Genomic DNA, 25,416 nt, shown 5'->3' with positions numbered 1-25,416 from the left:
TTTAGCAGTGGCTATTCCGCTGAGGCAGAGGAGCGCCAGCCCACTGCTCTTTGAGAAGTGGAAAAAGGGAAAAATAAAATGATAACACTATGTTACTATAATTTTATTTATCCGGTGCGAGACAGGTTTACGGGGCAGGGCAGGGTGAGGCTGGACTGTCGTCCCAGCCAGCAGGGGTGGAGTGGTTAGGGCTCTTAAGTGTGCATGACACTTTGACTGGCCGCCTTCGGCCTGCCAAACAGTCATGCGCACTTTGCATGTACACCACTGGCGGTATTGTACATCCTGGGTGGAGAACATGTACAGGCTCAAAGTACAGAACCACAGTAGGTTTGTGCGAGTTTTGAGGGCCTCCCCCACCCCAAAAGTGTCTCATAAGAGGTGGAGGTTAATTTGTCTTTTTTGCTTAAGAACTGTCCAGGGAGCACATGTCCACTCTTTTCTCTTGTAACCTTAGCAATCTTCTCTCATGGTTAATAAGGGTTTTGGCAGAATTAGTTTTACATGTCCTATGCTTTCGGTCAGTAATATGGATAACGAAAATACATGGATGTCCTGTGAGGATCATCAAAGTAAACCTTCATGTTGACACATGCTTCACAGGCCTTAAAGTGGCCCCTTTCTGACGATTCTTCCATGTTCAAAGAATGTTGGTGAAGAGAGAGACATACAAACCCCTACACTCTCCAATCTCAGGAAAGGAAAAGGTGTAAAGTGAGGCTCTAAAAGCAAATAAAGTGATGCATTAGTTTGAAGATAGAGCAAGGCACTGGGGTTCCTTTTCCACATGATGAGAAGTCCTCTAGGAGGGATGGAGTTCAGAGTACTCATCTCATTGATTGGCACTCAGTTTTTTTTCAATGAGGTGAATGTACTACTAAAGTGACATTGGGTTGTGGCCTTTTAGGCTATTATATTCCATACTGCTATTATATGGTTACGGTGGGATGCCCACCTTGACAACTGGAAAGGATTCAAGCATGTGAATCTATGAAAGATCCAATAGTCGAGAATGTCGTGCAACATAATTGCTTTACTCCCAACAACATAAAATATAGTAAAAGACCTGCTTTGTTTTTGCATCATAAACATTAGAGCATAGACAACGTTTTCATTCATATTCCGGTACAGCAAAATACAAGCAGCTTAGGCAGCTCTTACCGCTCTTAAATAACGACTATCAGTTCCTGCAGGGAAGATCTCGGGCTTCAGAGTGAGGTTGCTAAAATGAAGAGAAAGAGAAGCTAAGTCCTACATCAAAAATAGCACATCCTCCTATAAAGAAAATATATCGTTCTTGCTAGGACCTAAATCCCCCTTACAATGAGTATTATGGTGCTAAATAGTAATTTGGGGCAAATAAGCAACACACCCAAACGTTTGTGAAATTCAACCCCTGGGTTTCCAGGGGGTTTTGTGTGAATATATTTTGACTGTGTTGTACTTGTAAATTGTATTTATACAGCGATTCCTACCCCAGACGAGGCATTGAAGCACTCTGCGGCAAGAAGCAGGCTACTGTGGAGGTTAGAAATAAATAGATAGTAGATTAATATGTGCTTCCTTTTCCTTGTAGATTATTTGCGCTAAATCTGGACTTTTGAAATCTCAAGCATTTACTCTAGGTTTTTGAATACGCATAATTTATATACTCAAGTGGATTAGTAAAGGGAGAAGGTGAGATGTTATTAGGAGTGGTGGATATGTGTGCCTGTCAGTTGGATGAGTGCGTAGAAAGAGAGAAGAAATTGGAAAGCACATCCCGGAATCCTCTCTAGTCTGCAAGGATTGCATGAGTCATAGAGTGCAGACAAAGGAAGTGGTGGAAGATTTTTGAAATAAAACAAAAAAAATATATATATATATGTATAAATGCGCGCACACACACAGAGACACACACACACATTACCTACTGGCGGTCGCCAGAAGGTAGTTATAGTTAGGACTTGACCTCTATTGAAAAGCTGTTTTTCAGTTGCCTAGATCTTTGGAGCTGGTTGACAAATCTTCACAAACATTTCCGCAAAAATTCGAAATTTAACTTCAGGTGTGTCTGGAAAGTTCTGGGATGGCCAACCAAGCGGGGGCTGAGAAAAGAAAGGGGGGGTCCCAAAATACGTTTCCCCCATGTTAATTCCCATAAGACCTTTGAACATGCCGGCAGCCCGAACTGCTGGATGGAATTACACCAAATGTAGCAGAAAGTAAATTTTGTTCTGCAGACCTCGCTTTTTATGACATGATGTAAATCCGTTCAGTCATTTTAGAAACATTAAACGGAAAACATATTTGTATATATAGGGACGCGGATCCTCCACCCGTGGGGGATCCACAGATTCAAGCGCCAAAGTAAAGTCCTGATTGGCTGGCTGCACCTTCACAGAAAAGTTGAGCACACCATTTTGTTTGTCTGGAAACAGCCCCAGGGGCTGAAAATGCCTGTGCAAAGTGAATAAAGAGGTCAGGGTAGAGGTACCCTGACCCCATGGGTGTGTCCCAGAGGGACACAAAGGCCAATAAATTGCCATAGAAAACAATTCTGAAAGTGCATGAATCCGCAGATCCTCAGCAGTGCTCAGCAGCGCGACCTCCATTCCCTGTGGAAATGTGGATCCTGACACAGCTCAGAGGCCTGCACCCTTTGTCCACCTGTCTGCAAACGCGCCTCCTGCAGTAGTACTGGTTGGGGTTGACGTCCCCTTGGATGCTGAGGGCCCTTGGGGGCCAAGAACCCTTGTTACCTAAAGTAAGTCCCACACTGCTGGATTGCTGAGAGCCTGTGGGAGGCCCGCCCCCTTTTTCCACTAGTTAGGAAATAGAATTTAAAAACGTTCGAAATTCACTGAAAAAAACAAAAGTCACAGGGACATTATAGTAAGGAAAGGGAATAAAAAAAAGAAACAGAGAAATTTACTGAAAAAAACAAAGGTTACAGTGACGTTCTGGTTAGGCTCAGATTTCACTCGTACAAAACCACTATAACTTAAGGCACTGCAATGCACTGCTTATGACCTCACATTTTACATCACTCATGACATGGTCAGTGACATCACTTATAACATCTCAAAAATTAAATTAGCATACTTTGTGTACTACTAATGTGTGATTCCATTTTTTGAAATATATAATGTAAGTGGCTTTGTGTGTATCTATGTGTGAGTGGCTGTATATGAGTATGTGAGTGGATGTGTGTATTTCAGTGAATTTCTAAGGTGTTTTAATTTCTATTTCATAATTGTAATGTCCCTGTAACCTTTGGTTTTGTCAGTGAATTTATACGTGTTTTTTAATTCTATTTACGAACTATTACAGCCTTGTAACATTTAGTTTTTCCAGTGAATTTCAACATATTTCTTTTTAATTTGATTTCCTAACTGTAACCTGCTGAGGGTCAATTTCTGTGAAAAGAGCTTCATGCCAGAATGAACTGCAGAGAAAACACACTTGGATGATTTGTACTTTACTGAAGTATGTGCTCTTTAAAAATATTAATATGGCCCGCCTCCCCAGGTCAAATGTGTGCAATGGGACTTCGGGGGGAGCCTCAAGGACCCAGTGGTCCCAGTCAGCTCGTCACCTCCTGCGGGAGCCGGCGTTACTTAGACAGACACTGGGCTGCTGAAAGGCAGCTCCCTGTCTGTCAAAGCAATTTCTGATCTGTTTCCCTGCACGCATATTTATCTGCAGGGAAACAGATGAAAACTAAGCTTTCTGCAAGCCCGAACTATTTGACAGCTCTGGCTTGCAGAAAGTGAAGTTGTATTTGCTTTTCTTTGGTGAGAGCTATCAGCTTCCACCAAGCAAAAGGTAACAGCTACCTCCCAAGGGTGGGCACCCAGGGAGTTAGCAGGAGCTGGTGCCAGGGTGTGGCAGTCTCCAGGGCCATTTGCTCTAAGAGGGGGCCATAAATGTCTCCATGAGGGGGGCCACGTGGCCCCCCTCCATCATAGAATTTAGCCCGGGGGCCTGTGATGGACCCTGGGGCTGCGCGGGGGAGCAGACTGCCCCTTAAATTTAATAAATTGCCCCGGGGAAGTGGTGGGCACCTGCATTCATTTTATATGTTTTGCCCAGGGGAGGTAGTGGTTCCAAGGGGAGGCGGGTTAGGGGGCGCTGTACGGGCCTTCCGACATACTTGATTTGCCCTGGGGAGGTGGCGGTCCTCCAGGATAGCGGGAGGGTCCAGCGGACCCGCCTGCATATATATTTCTATAGTGCTCCAATGAGGAGGTGGTCCCTGCAGCTGCGGGGGGGGGGGCGCAAGGACCCCCCTCATTAATTTTAATTCTGGTGCCTCATAGAGGTGGAGGTTCCCAGGGAGCTCACAGGCCCAGTGGGCCCACTGAACATATTTTAAAGTGCCCCAGGGAGGTGGCGGCCCCGGGGCTTGCGTCCACTCCTTTATATATTTGCTCATGCCCCCTGGACCTGGCCCAACCAGGGGCTCAACATTACAGGAGCCCAAACTTCTTCTTTTTTCTGACAGGACCTGCAGATCGTGTGCATCTACCGACGATATTAGTTTCACAAAAAAAGCTTTTTGTGACCTGCAGGGTACTGCAGGGATCCCGCCTAAGCCCGCCCACCCCCCAAGAGGCCTAGGGGGTCAGGGTATTTTTTAACCTGCCCCATTTTCTTTTTTTAATGTTTTTGTGTGGGACTCGGCTGAAGCAGAGTTCCAAGATGGCTGCCAGCACTTTCTGGTTGAAGTGCTGGCAGCCATTCAGATTTGAGCACGAGAACTGTCGGAAACTCGGAGATTCCATGTCCTTATATATTTATAAATGGGATTTCCATTAATATTAATATACTGCTGAAAGGATTTACACCAATTTACAAAAATGTCACTTTCCGGACCAACAGCCACTTTTCTGCCAAATTTGCTGTAATTGCTTTCAGTGGTTCTGGCTGTAGTCGTGTTTAAAATTCCTATGGGAATTAACATGTGAAATGAAGGTTTTTTAACCCCCCTTTTTCTAAGCCCCCACTTGATGGATCGCCCTGAAACTTTCCATGCACAAAAAGAATCACCTGGGCATTTTGTGGGGAAAAGTTTGAGTAGCTTCATCAACCAACACCAAAGATATAGGCAAGTCAAAAAAAAAATTCTTATGGAAACATGGTCCGAACTATGACTGCCTACTGGTGTGTTCTGAATTTGTAAAGAGTGAAGTTGACACATACATGTAATCAAGGACTCTTGCCGTCTCCTGTTTCGTCGGTCCGTGGGGATTGGAAGCGGCTTTTGGAGTGTTTCTGCATATATATATATATATATATATATATATATATATATATATATACACATACATACATACATACATACATATATACACATACATACATACATACATACATATATATATATATATTCACTGAAAAAACCATAGGTTTCACACCAGTTATAGTTAGGAATTAGCATTTAAAAAACCTATTAAATTCACTGAAAAAACCATAGGTTTCACACCAGTTATAGTTACCTGGAAATTTTACTGACATAAAACCATTGAAATTCCCACGTTATAGTTAGTTGGACTCACTATAACTTGCGCGTGTAATGCACTGCTGATGACATCACATATTACATCACTCATGACATGGTCAGTGACATCACTCATGACATCACTGATGACACCATCCAGTGAATGTGTGTCTTTCTGAAAAATAAATATGTTTTATATATGTATATGTAAAGGTCGATGGAAGAATACATGTTTAAATAAGTGTCTTAATGGATGTTTTTTTTTTAAATTGATTGGTTAACTGGCTTATTAAGTGTATCTTAGTGAATACATATATTAGCGAGTATTGTTTAAAAATTTAAATGTTTGTATCAGTGTTTCATTTTGTGTATAATTGGCTGCATGGGTTGGTGGCTGACTCACTGTTTGTATGAGTTTTGAAGACAGCATATGTGCAGGACTGTATGGGTGGATGAGTGTGTATATGTGTGTGTTAGTGAGTGAATGACTGTCACACTAGTATCTTTATCATTAACTACATTTGTTCTAATGTAGTATATGTGAGTATTGATGTATATAAGTGAGTATATGTGAGAGTGAGAGATTGAAAGAGTTCTTGTTTAAATAAGTGTTTCTATAAGTGATTGTTTAAGAGAGTAAGTATGTGTAAGTTTCCTTAGAAGTAAGGTGGTAGTGTGTGTATAGCTGTATATGTAAATAAATGGATGTTCAATAGTTTATTTGCATCTGTGAGTATGTGTGTGAGTAACTTTTTGATGACTGTCGGTGTGTAACAGGATGTATAGGTGTATCACTACATATGATGAGTGAGTATATGTATGAGTGACTATATAGAACTATTGATGAATGAGTGGATGTGTATATAGATGGTGATAATACTGAATTGGTTGTAACTGGTATGGATATCTCTTTTTTTTCGAAAATTTTAGTTTCTTTTTTTGACTATGTGTTTCAAGGGTTACATTACACTGAAAGGAGGTCTGTTACTCTGTCACAAGGATGGTGTCATCAGTGATGAGTGATGTCACTGACCATGTCATGAGTGATGCAATATGTGATGTCATCAGCAGTGCATTACACGCGCAAGTTATAGTGAGTCCAACCAACTATAACGTGGGAATTTCAATGGTTTTATGTCAGTAAAATTTCCAGGTAACTATAACTGGTGTGAAACCTATGGTTTTTTCAGTGAATTTAATAGGTTTTTTAAATGCTAATTCCCAACTATAACTGGAGAAGTGTGGCTCAGGGGTTAGAGGCGGCAGACCCGGAAGCTGAGATCGGCCCTGGACCAGGGTTCAATTCCCCGCCTCGACGGGTCTTGGGCTCAATAATTCCACGGACTCGATAATTCTCGCTCCGGTGCCTACTCTACTCACGGGTTCACACTCTGCGACTCTGGGCAATAGCTTGCTTAATCTCCACAACGGCCCCTCGCGGCGGGATGCCTGGCTTTCACCTTGTGGATACCCTGCCGGGGTTATCTCACAGGGGAATACCAGGACGGGTTCACTAAGCAAGCGCTTAGATACCTACCACAGTGGGTGATTTGCGCTATATAAGTACATTTACATTTACATTTATAACTGGTGTGAAACCTATGTTTTTTTCAGTGAATTTAATAGGTTTTTTAAATGCTAATTCCTAACTATATATAGGGCCTCAAACCTATGTAACTGTGCATGAGAGCCAGTGAATGTGTGAGTGGCTGTATGGATCATTGTGAACTTGTATCAGGGATTGTATAAGAGAGTAAATATGTGTTAGTATATGTTTGAATAAGTAAGGTGTGTATAACTGTATAGTTGAGGAAATGGAGGCGAGTGATTCTTTGCATGACTGACTAGGTGTTTGAGTAACTCCATGGATGAGTAACAGTGTGTGAGTGTCTGTATACACTGAGTGTATCTAAGGTTATATTAGAGTCTGAAGAGGTTCATCGTATTAGCACAAGAATGATGTCATCAGTGATGTGATCAATGATGTCAAATGAGATGTCATCAGTGATGTCATTTGAGATGTCATCAGTGATGTCATCAGTGATGTCATTTGAGATGTCATCAGTGATGTCATCAGTGATGTCACTGACCATGTCATGAATGATGTAATATGTGACATCATCAGCAGTGGATTGCGGGTGCGCGAAATATATAGTTAGTGCAACTAACTATATATGGGAATTTCATTGGTTTTGTATGATTAAAATATTCACCTAACTATATATGGTCTCAAACCTATGGTTTTTTCTGTGAATTTCAATGGTTTTTTAATAGCAAATATCAATAGCTGTAAAATAGATACTTCATTAAAATGAATAATGTATTTTATATTTATTTAATACAATTTTTTTATGTTTAATTTATTTATTTATTTTATTTTTGCCCCGGTGCGCTCCCGTGACGCGCACCGGGCAGTGCACCGGTAAGCGCAACTCTGTTTAGCGCCTGGTGCGGGTAACGGTGAGCGCCCCGTCAGCGCAATTGCCGCGAACGAAAACAACATTGTGACGCGCCACGTAAGCGTGACGTATCGCGTAACCGTGTGATGCGTTCTTTCGGCGCGCTGCGTAAACGCACCCGGAAGCGCTCCGTGGCGCGACCCGGAGCGCGAAACGTAAGCGCGCCGGAGCGCGTAACGTAAGCGCGTCGGGACATGTGACCTGAAAATAACACTTTTCATTGGTTCTCAACTTTTTTTCTCCAAATGATGAAAGCCCCCTCCTTTTTTCCTCATTCTTACTTTCTTCTTTGAGAGAGCAAGAGCTATTTGTGAGCAGAGAAATGGCTTCAGTAGTAGCTGCACCCGGTCCACCCCCATCACCACCACCACCACCCAGAAAGGAAGGTCCACCACCCCAGATCCTTCCAGGAGTTGAAGAAGAGGAGGAAGAAGATGATGAGGAGGAACAGCCTAGGAGATTCTTGCGGGAAGAACCTAGGGAAAGGCATGTGAAAGTGCATTTTATATGGGAGTACTTCTCTATCCCTGCTGGGCTAAAAAAAGTGAATGCCCCACATGTCACCTGTTTGATTTGCAACAAAGTCCTCTCCAGGGGCAACCCAAATAAAAAGTATTCCTTTGGGAATTATACAATGATCCGCCACATGGAGAGGTGGCATCCTAACAATTTGGCACAGGCTGAGGTACGGGACATGCTTCAGAAGAACAGAGATCCTCAGGCCAGCACCTCCACAGGTGAAATTTCGGTTGCAGCACCAGAAGGGCGCGAAATGATGTCAAACATCCAAATTAAATTTGGTGGATTAAAGATTGTCTGCATTTATTGTGGAAAGACCATCTGCTACAGGCAACTAAGTATTTCCCTCATTAATGATGCTGTAGACAACCACCACTGCAGCAAGAAAAGAAAGCAGTAGCTTTTTTTTTATTTGTTGCTCCTTTTGAGCCACTGTTAATTCCCAGTTTTTTGTTTCTTCCCTAAAAAAATATAAAATAGTTCATAAAAACCAAAAAAAAACAAAAATGTTCAGAAAAATAAAAAAATATAAAACAACAAAAATAAAAAATAAAGTGCTTTTCAGAACTACCTTCCAATAATAAAAATTTGCTATAATTTTTTAAAGTCTTACATACTTTTTTTCACTTTCGTGCGCTTACCGGTGCGCGCACCGTCCGCTTACCTATGCTCCCCGCCCTTTTATTGCCCCCACATCAAACCTAGAGGGTCAGGGGGGGGTCTACTCTGCCCCCTTAAGTAATTTCCCCCTTTGTTTTTGCCACCTCTTGTGTCTCGATCCTACCGAGACACAAGATGGCGGCCGCTCCGGACTGTTTCGAATGTTTACAGACACCCGTGAGCCAATCAGCTTTCAGCACGCTAGTCGCGTGTCGCGCCCGGTGCGCTACCCGTTGCGCGTACCGGGGCGCGCTTACAGATATATATATTTTTTTGAACCTAAATTACTCAAAATCCACTGGAGCACATATCTTGAGACATAGCAAAGGCACATCGGGCTACCAGTCCCTACAATTTTGCCAAGTTTGGTGGAAATCCATTCAGCCGTAGGAGCTAAAAGTGAGGTCGACCGCCCTATGGAAATTAACATGGGGAAAACACGTTTTGGGACCCCCCTTTTATCTCGGCCCGCGCTTGACAAATCCCCCCCAAACTTTCAGGGAAGGACCGGGGTGCCGCGAGACCATTTTGAGGAAATTTTCAGGCAGATTCGTCAACCGGCGCCAAAGTTATTCCAAATAGAATTTTGAGATTTAACATTGAAAAAAATCCTAACTATAACTACCTACTGGCGACCACCAGTAGGTTATATATATATATATATATATATATATATATAGAAGAAAGAGTAGCCACCTAGGTGGGAATGCACTTTGCTTTAGGTGTTACACCTGTGTATAATTACTGTGGGTATTTACTGGTGCTTGCAGCTTGCCGTCATGTCACATGGTCTGCCACTGAAGAGGGCGTTGGCCCGAAACGCGTCTGGCAGGAAAAGGACTTTGTTCGCAGCTCGCGCCCTTGCGTTGGCATTAATTCCTACCTGTAAGTGCATTCCCACCTAGGTGGCAACTCTTTCTTCCATTTGTTAGCGGCCGGCCCGGTCGCGGGTTTGCACTACCGCGGACAAACTGCGGGTCCACAGCTACCTCATTTGGGCAGCTTACTGTGGTACGGGAGGTGCCTTTTACTTGCGGGGTGCTTGCGGGGACATTGGCAATCCTTTAAATACTTTTTGCATGTGAATGGCGGCGGCGACCCACTTGGGTTCTACTAAACCACCAGTCCCAGAAAGCTTTGCTTCAGGTGTTACACCTGTGTATAATTACTGTGGGTATTTACTGGTGCTTGCAGCTTGCCGTCATGTCACATGGTCTGCCACTGAAGAGGGCGTTGGCCCGAAACGCGTCTGGCAGGAAAAGGACTTTGTTCGCAGCTCGCGCCCTTGCGTTGGCATTAATTCCTACCTGTAAGTGCATTCCCACCTAGGTGGCAACTCTTTCTTCCATTTGTTAGCGGCCGGCCCGGTCGCGGGTTTGCACTACCGCGGACAAACTGCGGGTCCACAGCTACCTCATTTGGGCAGCTTACTGTGGTACGGGAGGTGCCTTTTACTTGCGGGGTGCTTGCGGGGACATTGGCAATCCTTTTAATACTTTTTGCATGTGAATGGCGGCGGCGACCCACTTGGGTTCTACTAAACCACCAGTCCCAGAAAGCTTTGCTTCAGGTGTTACACCTGTGTATAATTACTGTGGGTATTTACTGGTGCTTGCAGCTTGCCGTCATGTCACATGGTCTGCCACTGAACAGGGCGTTGGCCCGAAACGCGTCTGGCAGGAAAAGGACTTTGTTCGCAGCTCGCGCCCTTGCGTTGGCATTAATTCCTACCTGTAAGTGCATTCCCACCTAGGTGGCAACTCTTTCTTCCATTTTTTAGCGGCCGGCCCGGTCGCGGGTTTGCACTACCGCGGACAAACTGCGGGTCCACAGCTACCTCATTTGGGCAGCTTACTGTGGTACGGGAGGTGCCTTTTACTTGCGGGGTGCTTGCGGGGACATTGGCAATCCTTTTAATACTTTTTGCATGTGAATGGCGGCGGCGACCCACTTGGGTTCTACTAAACCACCAGTCCCAGAAAGCTTTGCTTCAGGTGTTACACCTGTGTATAATTACTGTGGGTATTTACTGGTGCTTGCAGCTTGCCGTCATGTCACATGGTCTGCCACTGAACAGGGCGTTGGCCCGAAACGCGTCTGGCAGGAAAAGGACTTTGTTCGCAGCTCGCGCCCTTGCGTTGGCATTAATTCCTACCTGTAAGTGCATTCCCACCTAGGTGGCAACTCTTTCTTCCATTTGTTAGCGGCCGGCCCGGTCGCGGGTTTGCACTACTGCGGACAAACTGCGGGTCCACAGCTACCTCATTTGGGCAGCTTACTGTGGTACGGGAGGTGCCTTTTACTTGCGGGGTGCTTGCGGGGACATTGGCAATCCTTTTAATACTTTTAGCATGTGAATGGCGGCGGCGACCCACTTGGGTTCTACTAAACCACCAGTCCCAGAAAGCTTTGCTTCAGGTGTTACACCTGTGTATACTTACTGTGGGTATTTACTGGTGCTTGCAGCTTGCCGTCATGTCACATGGTCTGCCACTGAAGAGGGCGTTGGCCCGAAACGCGTCTGGGAGGAAAAGGACTTTGTTCGCAGCTCGCGCCCTTGCGTTGGCATTAATTCCTACCTGTAAGTGCATTCCCACCTAGGTGGCAACTCTTTCTTATTTATACAGAAAGAGAAAATGTCTTATTTAACTCACTGTGATGTACGGATTGTTGTTACCCACACTGACGAAGGCAGCACGCCGAAACGCGTTTGTGTAGAGTGCCTGCGAAAATAAACCTTGCATGGTAGAAAGAACCCCTCGAGTGCTGTTGTCTTCTTCGAATTGGAAGAGGAGTTGGAGCGTTATATATATATATATATATATATATATATATTCACTGAAAAAACCCTAGGTTTTACACACATTATAGTTAGGAAGTAGCATTTGAAAAACCTATGAAATTCACTGAAAAAACCATAGGTTTGACACCAGTTATAGTTAGCTGGAAATTTTACTGACATAAAACCAATGAAATTCCACGTTATAGTTAGTTGGACTCACTATAACTTGCGCGTGTAATGCACTGCTGATGACATCACATATTACATCACTCATGAGATCACTGATAACACCATCTAGTGAATGTCTGTCTTTTGAAAAAATAAATATGTTTTATATATGTATATGTAGAGGTCGATGTAAAAATAAATGTTTAAATAAGTGTCTTAATGGATGTGGAGGACTGTATAGATGGCTGAGTGTGTATATGTGTGTGTTAGTGAGTGAATGCCTGCCTCACTAGTGTGTTTATCAGTAACGATATATGTTTTAATCTAGTTTATGTAAGTATTGATATATATAAGTGAGTATATGTGACAGTGAGAGATTGAAAGAGTTCCTGTTTAAATAAGTATGTGTTTCTATAAGTGATTGTTTAAAAGAGTAAGTACGTGTAAGTTTACTTAGAAGTAAGGTGCTAGTGTGTGTATATCTGTCTATGTAAATAAATGGATGTTTATCAGTTTATTTGCAAGTGTGAATATGTGTGTGATTTACTTTTGGATGTCTGTCGGTATATAACAGGATGTATAGCTGTATCACTATATATAATCAGTGAGTATATATACGAGTGACTATATAGAACTGTTAGTGAATTATTGGATGTGTATACAACTGTTGGAATTAGTGAATTGGTTGTTGTAACTGGTATAGGTATGTCCACTTTTTTTTATATGTTAGTTTTTTTTTTCAAAATGTGTTTTAAGGGTTACTTTAGAGTGCAAGTAGGTTAGTCTCTCTGTCACAAGGATGGTATCATCAGTGATCTCATTAGTGACGTCACTGACCATGTCATGAGTAATGTAATATGTGATGTCATCAGCAGTGCATTACACGCGCAAGTTATAGTGAGTCCAACTAACTATAACGTGGAATTTCATTGGTTTTATGTCAGTAAAATTTCCAGCTAACTATAACTGGTGTCAAACCTATGGTTTTTTCAGTGAATTTCATAGGTTTTTCAAATGCTACTTCCTAACTATAACGTGTGTAAAACCTAGGGTTTTTTCAGTGAATTTCATAGGTTTTTTGAATGCTAGTTCCTAAGTATGAAATCACGTTCGTAACTAGATAGTGTCACCGCCTACACGTCCTGAGAAGCGCATGTAAAGTCATGTGACTTGAAAACAAGACTTCCAATTGGTTCTTAGTAGTTTCTGTTCTGGAATTTACACAAAGCACTCCACCCACTTTCCTCACAATCTTTTCTACTCTCAAGAGACAACAACGTCGAGCATCTTCCAGAAAACTTTGCTGAAATGGCTGCCCTTCCGCATTCATCTTCCGAATCTGAAGGAAATGAGCGACCACCGTTAAGAAGAAAAAAGGAATCTTTCATTTGGCAATTTTTTACTTATCCTGAAGATCAAAAGAAGGTGAATGCGCCAAAAGTAACCTGCACGATATGCAATTCGGAGCTCTCAAGGGGAAATCCAAATAAAAAATATTCCTTTTCTATACACACCATGCTGCGGCATGTTAAACAAAGACACCCTGAGCATTATGCAAAAGCATCGACAAGAGCCCTGGCAACGCTATTACCATCAGAGGTGGCCAGCACATCTTCTGGTGGAGTACCTGTATCTCCATCGAGTGCTGAGATGGACTTGAGACCATATCTTGCGAAGGTACACATGAAATGCAACGAGTGTGGAAAAATTCTTTTGTATGGAGAGCAGAGCCTCGTTCTTATTCAACTCAAAATTGAAAGTCATAAATGCCCCAAGAAAAGATAAATTTCTTCACTTCATTTTCATAGTATTACATACTGAAAAATGTACTAGCAACTTTAAGAAATCGAAAGCATCATAACACTTGTTTCCCAAAAAAAAAAAAAAAAAAAAAAAAGTTCTTTTCAGAACTAACTCTTTCTACCAAAACGTGCTCCAAGAGCATATTATGACATGTTTTTTCGCCGCTTTATTTTAGTGCGCGACCGGGTGCGCGCACCCTCCTATCGCGTACAGGACCTGAGATTTGCATGTGAAGTCATGTGACTTCAAAACAACACTTCTAATTGGTTCTTGGTAGTTTCTATTCTGGAATTTACACGCAGCACTCCACCTACTTCCATCACTTTCTTTTCTACTCTCAAGAGAGAACAACGTCGAACATCTTCCCGAAGACTTCGCTACAATGGCTACCATTCCGCATTCATCTTCCGAATCTGAAGGAGATGAGCGACCACCTTTCACAAGAAAAACGGAGGCTACGCTATTACCATCAGAAGTAACCAGCACATCTTCCGGTGGACGACCTGTATCTCCATCGAGTGCTGAAATGGACTTGAAACCATGTCTGGCGAACGTGCACATAAAATGCAACAACTGTGGAAAACTTCTTGTATACGGAGAGCAAAGCTTTATTCTAATTAAACACAAAATTGAGAGTCATAAATGCTCCTAGAAAAGTTAAATTTCTTCACTTTATTTGGATAATATGACATACTGAAAAATGTCGTAGCAACTTTAAGAAATCAAAAGCATCATAACACTTGTTTCCAAAAAAAAAAAAAGTTCTTTTCAGAACTAACTCTTTGTACCAAAACGAGCTCCAAGAGCATATTAGCTAATATTTTCTCGCCGCTTTCTTTTAGTGCGCGACCGGGTGCGCGCACCCACCTATCGCGTAGAAGCAGCGAGACACGCATGTGCAGTCATGTGACTTTAAAACAACACTTCCAATTGGTTCTTACTAGTTTCTATTCTGCAATTTACACGGAACACTCCACCCACTTCCCTGGAAAACCAGTTTATCGAAAAACTTTTAAAGCCTCCCCTTATGAAACATTCGACATCGTTCACATAGCAGTGTAGTAAATAGCACTAGATACACTCCGTCCCTTAATTATAAGAGACTTATTGCTATGTGAGAAAAACTTTTGTTTTCACGCGATAATGTGAAATGCTGAGCCTGTTACAGAATTTTCTTTCACATATATGTTACTGTTCTCCTTCGAGCACTAACACCGTAGAAAATACCACCAATAGCGGTGATATTTTTTACACCGAGAACGGGCGATTTGTATCGCTTAGAGCCCTTGCTATTATAAAGTTTTATTTCCTAAGTCTCTGATCTCCAACTGTGCAACGTGGCTCCCCTGTGTGTCGTAATGAGGTGCTAAGAGCACCACGTACACTCTACTGTGACTAAGCATCCATAAATTCCGCGGACATCTCTACCCTGCTATCTGCAATTATAAACATCAAAAGGAGCTACGCTGCGCCCCTTGGAGAGGCCTCACTCCCACTGCTACAAAGGCTTGGCAGTCGCCAAGATGCACAAGAACAGCGTCTCGGATCCATTGAACTTCTGTGACGGTCTCAATGAAAATAAGCACTAAACAATATTCAAGTATGCAGCAGTCCTTCTACTTGGTTAGAGACTAAAAATTTACCGCAGCGCTGCAGCGATTTCTACCGCAAATAAACTTTGGTATTAATGAGGTTTAACGCAAATGCGGTAAAAATCGTTGCAAAGCATAAGTATCACAGAAAAGTCAGCATTATTCATGCATAGCGACCTAATGCTATTAGCCATGTTATCCACCTCCCATTGGATAACATGGCTAAGAACTGCTCAGGGCAGGTGTTAGCTTTTAGAAATATTCCCGCTTAGCGCAAATATCTCCAAAAGCTAGTAATAAGAGATAGCGATGTTAAAGACTATTTTCAGTCGCTAACATCTTGGCACGCCCACTTTGCATCTCATTAGATATAAATGCAACTGACATGCAAAGTGGGGCCCAAAATGTTCACTATCTTCTACTAAGTGTTGCTAACTGGTGTTAGCAGCAGCTAGGTAATAGAGAGATAATTTTATCTCTGCTTTCTTGGCGTTTAAAGCAAAAAAAACACAGATAAACACCCTTCATAATATACCTCTATATTCAAATTGAAGTAGGCGTAGGTCTTGACGCAGCAATCACATGCAGTTTTGAAACAACATGGCCCAGAAAGTCACTGAGTAAAATCTCATAAATTACAGTCAGCCACTTTCAATACGTATTACTTCAGAGGAACACTTCTTTATGATACAGGGCTCTAGAATGACACACATATCTCGTCTTTATAGAAACCCTTCAGGTTTTTTTAACAGCTGTTAAATGCTTCCATACTCATCACAAAGCTGCTCCATCATGAGCATTGCCTCATCTGTCCTCAGGACGGACAACATTTGTGATGAACTTGCCGCTGTGCATGCACAACACTAACATTGTGCTTCCTTAACACGTTCTATTCACTAAGCAGAACCATGACGGAACCACTCTATCATAAACACACCTGAACCATGGCTTATAAAAGGAGTAGCTCAATCATGACCATACAAGTACCACTAAGCCCCCCAGCCCCCTAATCTTGAGGCAGAATTGGAACTGCAACACAGGATTTAAAGTCCTGCAAAGAACACCATGTAACATTTAATATCATATGCACCATTGTTTTCATATATCACTTTTGCTAAACTCACTCAGTGAAATGTCGCTCATTTTATTAAATCACTTTTAAAGCATACCTTCTAACAATGCACCCAATCCTATGTGGAAGTGTTCAATATAAAAGATGACATTGCTTTAAGAAGGATAGAGAAATAAATAACACAATGTTGTAAAAATTTCTTTATTATATATACTTACCTAATAAAAAGAAAAAAAAGTAAATTTCTTATTAAAACGTAGCACCTGTGGAAAAAAATTAAAAATAAGATTATAAAGTATATTATTTAAAGAAAAACCAATAGGAAACAATAAGAGAGATGCAAAGAAAACTGTCAGATATTATTAATTAAACTTACCTTATACATATAATTACTGTGGAGGAGAGTAAAAAAAAATCTATTATAATACATATTTCTAAATGCAATGTAACAAAATAAGTAAACAACATATTAAATGATTTATTTTTGCTGTTCTCAGAATACATTGATTTTCACTATCAAGAGTGATTTCAATATTAATCATCATATAACAGCGGGGAAAAAAAAACACAATCAAAATGATTGTGTTTAAAAAACCCATACAAAATCTGCATACATATTATAAATACCTGAAAAAAACATGTCTTAAATGTTTTCCTCAAATTCGCAATTTCTCGAGTAAGCACACTACATCTTCCACAGTTACAACCTAATTAAAGTATACCACTTATTTTTCAAGATATCTCAACAAAGCCCCGTGCAGCAAACTCCTTTAAAAATATGTATTAGAAAGACACAGTTTCATCTCTCATACCTTTCCGCGTGGCCAAATTGTATAAGGTAACCCATTATCTTTTAAATACCTCTCCCAAACACTTGCGTCCATATAAGTTTCTAAATAATTCTCAAAAGTACTCATTTTCTTCTCTCATATTTTTCCACGTGGCCAAATACTATGAGTTAAGTAGTTTTTTTCTGAAATTATTTAATCTTAGTCTTATCTATTGTTTTCTGTACTTTCACAATCAAAATTTATACCATATTTTATACCATCAAACATTAAGTAAATTCGTACCTGATGTTATCACTATGCAAAACACAAATTTCATTTATAGATTTGTACACCCTCATTTACATAATATTTATAAACTAGTAAGTTTCAGATCTTTATAGTATACATATTCCTACAGCAAACCATTCTACTGAAATTTGGGTTCCAAAAATAACAAATAACAGTTACTTAAGGCAAAAGGCAAACGTTTTTTAAAAGTCAATTGACTATCATTGCAAAGTGTCCAGCCACTAGCACACTTCAAATAAGCTGTATAATGTCCTGATGATGTAGAATGCCCTTCATGATAAATAATGGCTACAGTTACAAATGTTCTTCTAGAAATAGAAACTTGAGAAGCCACAAAATTTTTAATTAAAGTGGATAATTTACTCCCATCAGCTCTGCATCGTTGAAACATTAAAATTACATATTGTCCATATCTATGGATAAATAAAGTTGATAACATTTCAGACTTGCATTGAGAACAGACCATGTTTTGATGCGCATCTTTAACTAGTTTATGAAAAGGCACTTCTTTGCAGTCTGGTAATGTCAAATATAAAAATCTTTCACTGGGTATCTCAGTACTACTTAAAAATGAGCAATTATCACACTTATGTTCCCATTAATAAGAAAGCCCAAAAGACTATCAATATCTACACCTTCATCTTCCAAAGCTGTAAACATATACATAATAAATTCCTGACAATCTTGCTGAATATTCTGAGAAAACATTCCTTAATTCCGAAACACTTCCTACTTCACTATCACCACTACTACACGTTTCAAATATAGAATTTAAAGAATGACAAAAGGTATGCTCCTGATTTTCTATAATCTGTTCCTTAACATTTTTCAGAAAGAAAACAACATTAACTACTACATTTGCATAGCAGTTGACACCACACCTATTTTCCAACTTAAATCCAACAATCTCTTCAATACTAACAGTTTTGCTAGAGCTACCAACAACAGCTACATCTTTTTTTCGTCGTTTCTGGACTACTTCAGCACATTTGTCCTCATTTTTCCTTTTCTGACCAAGTATACGCCTTTCAATGAAAGGATATTGAGGTAAACTTGGAGCATATTCTCTTTTTAACCTATTATACTCCTTCACACAATTTAAATCTGCACTAATCTTTGTCTCATCATAATCAATTAGATAAAGTCCACATAAAGTTCTAATACGCGATAAAGCAACATACGCCATGCCCTCTTTGAATACAGTGCTTCCAATATTTACCAAAGCACAATCTACACTTAAACCTTGAGATTTATGTATAGTCACTGCATATGCTAAACAAATTGGAAATTGCTTACGACGGACATATAAGTCTTTCACAAGCAAAAAACGAGTTGAACATCGACTAATTTGTTGAACTTCCTCAATCCCATCAAATTTTATCCTCAAAAATTCAATCTCATCTCTATTGGTATAATTGACAAAACCAACAACATTACCCATTGCTCCATTTACCAATCCTCTTTCTACATGTAAATTTCTTCTTAAAATTATCCGACAATTTAAACATACATACAGATTTTTCTCTAAACCAGCAGTTTTAGATATAGTTTTTTGAAGAGAATCCAATTTCAATTTCAACTTTTCAGACAAAACAATAGTACTACCTTCATGCTCTATTCTATCTTTAGCTTCCAGTTTCTTAATTTCTTGATTTTCTAAATTCAACATTTTCTCATTAAAAACTGAACATTCTTTCAGAGTTGGCATCAAGCATATCACTGTCTTATCTACTACCTCTTTACTATATATTCTCTCAGGAACATTATCTTCATTAGGAAACAGCTTGGAAAGTAATCGAGTTCGTAGAGTCTGTTTCGCATCTTCAGTTAATTTTCCAATCCTAATATCTTGAAGAATACTTCCATATTTAGTATCCTTTGCCTGTCGCATATTTTGAATCAGTTCAGTATATTTGAAATGTGACCATATATTTACATTTCCAATACTGCCCAGGCACGTTCTGGTCTCCTCATGTGTAACAGTTTCAAATACAGGTTGTCCTTTCACAGGAGTCAGCTGCAGTAGATCTCCAAAAACTATGACATGTTTACCTCCAAATAACACATCATACTCTGTCTTAAGTGTCTGTTGCATTCTTAAATGCACAAAAGCAAGCATTAAATTGGAGACCATGCTTACTTCATCAATAATAAGAAGTTTCATTTATTTTTTTAAGGACTCTAGAAACTTCAAAACAAGCTTCTCCAGATAGCTTCTGATATTGTAATTTATTTTCATGTTCAACTGGCAGCATCAGCAAACGATGTAAAGTAACACCTTTTATATTATGTGCTGCCAATCCAGTTGGAGCAGTAACAACACACGACAGTGTTGACTGAGTTGTTTGCTGTAAATATGTAGTAATTCCTTTAATTAGGAAACTTTTACCAGTCCCAGCTTCTCCACTTACATATAATCGAATAGGCTCAAATGACATACATGAGCAATCTTTTCTCTCATGACGAAAGCCATGCTCAATGTGCTCTGTCACTTCATCATATATCTGTCTTTGCTCAACATTAAACTGCTTCTTTAATTCTAAGTCGATTACTTCCTCTTGACCATGCTGCATTGCGCTTTCCACCTCATCCATCGCGGTGGCTGCTTCACTTTGAATAATTGGTTGTCCCAGTGGATCTTGACTTAATGATGCCGAACTTTGACTACCTTGTGAACTATCTCTAGCAATCTCTGCTGCAATTGTTGCTTCTTGCTCTATTTCGTCATTCAACATTTGCAGATAATTGCTGAAAACAGGACATTCAATACTACTTTTAGATGCGTTGAATGAATCTTCATAACTATCAAAGTCTCCAAGTAGTTCCTCTTCTCTACGCCATGGTTTAAAGAGTTGCAAAAGAGCAAAATAGTAAAATTCTCTTTTATCAGGTGTTTCGCAACTCAGTTTCCGATGATTTATCAAGTATCCTTTTCTTTGTTTTACCAGACATCCTTCATGTCCAATTACAGCATGTACACCTTTATCAATATTCTCGGTAACATTTCTCTTAAAAGTATAATTTTGAAGTATTTCATACAAACAAATGTTTTCAAGCACAGTACTTCTATTTGGATAGTATGTATCCAACATATTTGTTTTCAAAATGTCTGTACTGTTTGGTTCTTTCTGGGCTAAGTACTCAATTTCTTGCACAGGTTTCAGAACACGGTTTCGTGTTTCTGCTAGGCCCAAACTCACCCAGAGAATAGTCCTTGACTTCGCATAAAGACTTGCTGATGATAATCTATCACAACATTCATATGCTCCAATTTCCCGATGAGACAGCATCGTCAAACTGTACGTATATAATTTCTTGCTCAGGCTCTTTTCATGAGAAATGTCTTCCCACATCTCCTTCAGTTCCGTCTTTTCAGATTTCGTGATGTAAGACGTTACATATCGAGCCACAGCAATAGAGTTGTCTGCAACATATTGTATGTCCATGTTAGCATTCCACATGGACAAAATGACTGGGTTATAGTCATTAATATATTTCGATTCTTCACCTCTTCTTAAATTGTACGTATTTTTAGGTGACCTCCTTCTGATATTATGTCGCAAACATGACATCAAATTGTTGACTCTTCCTTTTGAAAGTACCGGTCGTGCAAATCCAAAGCGACATTTGGTATAAAATTTGCTCTTTGATTTGAATTTTCGCCGACAATATTTTCCACAGCGATGACTTAGAAAACGTAACACTTTTCCTCTTAAGTCCTTATCAGTGGTACTATTAGGTATGTCACAAGTGGCATACTGTTCAATAAAAGACAGTACGGTCTCATCCGAGTCTATTCCAAATTTTGGAGCATCCTTGATCCATAGCAGCATATGAATATGAGGAGCACCTCTTGCTTGATATTCTTTTCTCCAAAAGAAATCCAGTACTTCACCAAGAGGCGGATTTTTCTTGTTAGTAATGAAAGACATCATAGCTTCAAATCTATGATTAAAATACCTGCAAACATTAACTGGATCTAATGAACACAGTTCTCCAGGTGTCTTGTAGTTTATATTTTCTATGTTTGCATTCGCCTCCCGAAGAAATTCAATTAAATCTTCCCAAGCATACTCTGCACAGCTTAGAGTTAAAAACCATGTTGGTGCTCCTAAGTTTCTAAGCATGCACTTCAAATCTCCATGACGACGGTACCAATACTCATTAGTACCCCGCTGACAAGCCATTAAATTAATTAAATGAGAATCCAAAACACTATCTTTCTGATGCACTCTATCCATAAATTCCTTTGCTGAAATATTTTGCAGATGTACACCACTTTTTAAGATATGATTTACTGCATAAGACAGACCAGATAAGTCACTCTCAAACAGAAGATGAAACAGATATGGAATGCATTGGCGAAACCTTGGATCTTCTGCATATAATCTAGTTGTCCGGTACTCAGATGCAGGAATCTGCATAGGTCGATCATCATATCGTGTACCTTCACCTGTAGGAAATAACTGTGGAAAACAACGACCTTCCAAACTTTCTTCCCAGACACTAATAGGATTTCCTTTCGCCTTTTTCATCTGAAATAATTCAATAGCATTCCCTATTACTTCTTTGGAATGCAGTGGATGAACACTGTAATGTTCATAAATTTCTTCAGATCTAGATACATCAACTTTTTCAATTTGTCCACTACACAAATCACTATCCTCTTCTTCACTTACATCTTCTTGTTCTACGTATACATCTTTGTAACACTTATTATTTTGCACTAAATACAACGTTGCCTTTTTCACTTTCCTAGCATCCACTAAATCTTCCAGATTTTCTTACTCTTTGTAGGTACACCATTCACTAGAATAACTAGAGGTTCCTCTTCTACATTTTCAACACCAATTGTTTCCATATTTTTTTTAAGATCAAGAGGCAAATACACAACTCTACCCTTTAATCCTCTTAGTAAGTCTGAAGGATTTAATTTACCAGTCTTAGGCTCCATTCGAACAATAGCCTGAAAAGGATGTACACATTGAATCAGAATCGTCTCATAAGTATTTAAATTCATCAATTCAGATGGAATATTTACCAACTCTAAATTATTGTGAACAGCTCTAGCAGGCATTTTATTTTCATCTAATTTATTATAACAATATTTACAAACACGTTGCTCAAAACCCAAATCAAAATAGTTTTCCACCAACAAATAAGTTGCAAAATCTTTCCATTGACCATTACTTTCATCTTCACTTTTTAAATATAAATCAACTAACCTCGTTTGACTTTTGTAATGAATTCGTCGGCAACAGACACAAGAAAAATTTGGTTTCTCACCTGCAATTACCTTAAACTTTATTATTTCTTGTTCAAAGTTTTCAATATTTACATTCCCAACATTTTCTAACACATTTCCTTCTATAATTATATCACCTTCTGCATTATCTTCCTCGGGACCAAAATAACTTACCTCAATTTCTGCACAAATCTTCTTAACATCTAATTCACATCCATACAAAAGAGCACTATTTAACTGTTTAAGTTTAAGTGCTGGACTTTTTGCATAGTACAACTATCTCACTAATTTTCTCATTTTAGTGTGATGCACTGCTAACATCCGGAAGTGATGAAACACACTCTGGCATATTTTTTTAGAGAGACAAGCCAGAGAATGGCCTTGCAGACCTATTTTCTCGCGCACTCTGCATTCATCTAATTCTTGCAACATTTTAATTTTTTTCTTTAGACTTTCTTTAGTGTACTTACGTAAGAAATTGCGAAAGAAATCAATTGAATCCTGTCGTACACTACAAATGCTACTACAATTCCAACTGTAAACAGGAGCATTAGGACGTCCCTCTAAAGCTTCTCTACCCATAACATCTTCTGCATTTCTAACCACAATTTTCTCTTTCTCAATAACACAACCATCCTTCACCTCATACGCTCGACCAGTGGTGTCAACTGCATGCAACAGATCGTTACTTTGAAAGTAACTCTCTTCATTAAAAAATGGCTCAGAACTTGAAGTATGCATCCACTTCCCAGAAAACACTTTACAAAAATTACTCCTATTTATATGTCTCTTCCATTTACTTTTACTTTTGAAAACTCGAATCGCCTTATTTAAAATATTTATTCTATTAAGTATTAAAATAAATAACTTTCGTTTGGTCTCAAATGCACGCTCAACAAAAGCCTCTATATATAGTTTTTTTTTAAGAAAAACAGATCTTTTTTTAGAAACTTTTTCCTTTTGTAATAAATTCGCAACAACTCTGTTGTAAAACATACGCTTCCTATACGCTTCCTGATTTGCTAAATTGATTGGTCCGGGTTTTACTGTACTGACTTTCATCTTTCCGAATTCCAGTAATAGTAGTTTGTTTAACTCCAGATTTCCTTTTAGATGATGAAATCGTTTTCTCCTTCTGAACTTCAATATTTACATTTTTCCTTCCCAAAATGCTTCTAAAAAACTTTTTAGTTTGCTTACCAGGAGTACTCTTATTTGTATCCGTCCTCTCAGTCTTTGAAAATAATTCTGTAGTTTTCTTCTTTAAACTGTACGTCCGCTTGTAGAGTTTCTTTTTTTCAATTCTGGTCGGCATCTTAATTTAAAATTTTGATGAGATTGTGAACCTGTAAGACACAAAAATAACAAATATTATAGTTCAGTACTACCATATACCGTACAAATTAAAACCACACATTCATTTTTTAATAAAATACACATAATAACAGAAAATCTCTGAACAAAGTAGTAAATCCTGTAGTGAATTTTCCTTCTAAATTTATCACACTGTATATTTCTTTAAACTTCATAGACAATTAAAAAAAATGTTTTTAAAAGCATACAAACAGTACACTTTCTTCAAAAACTATCGGTCATCATAAGTGTTTTAATCTTTTTTTCTACAATCTCTTTTACACTTCATGAGAACATATCTTATCACTCTCATGAAGCACTTCATCGACGAATATATCAAGAAAACTATCATCACGAATGGTTTGCTATCACTTTTTTTTGTTTATTTAAAAGTTCATAATTTAAAAGAACTTCTAACATCAGTTCATCAGAGACTTCCTCAAGTCCATTGTCCTCCTCTTCTATCAGCTCTAAATATGCTGAATCTAATGAAATGTCCATAAAATAGTCATTTTCATCTTCTTCCTCTCCAACAACCGCGTCTAATATTTCCTCCATCAGTTCATTTATAATTTCAAAATGCACTTCATTTTCTTCAAAAAAAAATTCCATTGTATTTTTTTCTATAAATTCTTCTTTTTCCTTTTAAAAAAATATAAAGACTAAATTATATCTTTGTCCACAAGTGTATAATTGAAAACGACCTTTACTAATTTTTAAACTACAGAAAATTTTAAAATCTCTAACTTATTAACTCTATAATTTGTAAGATACCACATTCCTCTTGTTTTGAAAAAGAAATTGGCAATATAACTCTAAACATTGACACTGTTTTTTTTTAAATTAAATAATTACTGTTGATAAAAGACATTTCACTGTAAAATTTATTTTTAGATTTTCTACATATTTGAAATATTTATTACCTGTATAATAATTTTTAGAGACCCATTTCTTTTATTTCATCACTACAAAGTGCAATATAAATATATGCACTCTAAAGAAAAGGATCACACTATATAAACCATTTAATTCACTTTAGAGATTACTACTTCCCACAGAGACAGTTCCATTTATATTACAACAGTATACTCACCATGTCAATGTCTTAGCATATGCAAAATGTCATACTTACCATGAACAACCACCTCATAATAAAACTCTACATTAATATTTAAAAAAGTGCCTATACATAGTATATTCAC

General features: G+C 39.0%; 1 protein-coding gene across 1 annotated transcript in view; it reads right to left on the bottom strand.

The window, feature by feature from the left end:
• The window catches only part of ACY1 (aminoacylase 1), a 170,758-nt gene that overhangs the window by 10,647 nt on the left and 134,695 nt on the right, over positions 1 to 25,416 (bottom strand). Inside the window, exon 14 of the mRNA XM_086938731.1 lies at positions 1,162 to 1,222. Coding sequence (XP_086794857.1) covers positions 1,162 to 1,222 — 61 coding nt within the window. The remainder of the gene's footprint in view (positions 1 to 1,161; positions 1,223 to 25,416) is intronic.

This window comes from Lissotriton vulgaris, chromosome 9, assembly GCF_964263255.1.
Source record: "Lissotriton vulgaris chromosome 9, aLisVul1.2, whole genome shotgun sequence".
Taxonomy (NCBI): domain Eukaryota; kingdom Metazoa; phylum Chordata; class Amphibia; order Caudata; family Salamandridae; genus Lissotriton; species Lissotriton vulgaris.
This window is presented reverse-complemented; position numbering and strand designations above follow the sequence as displayed.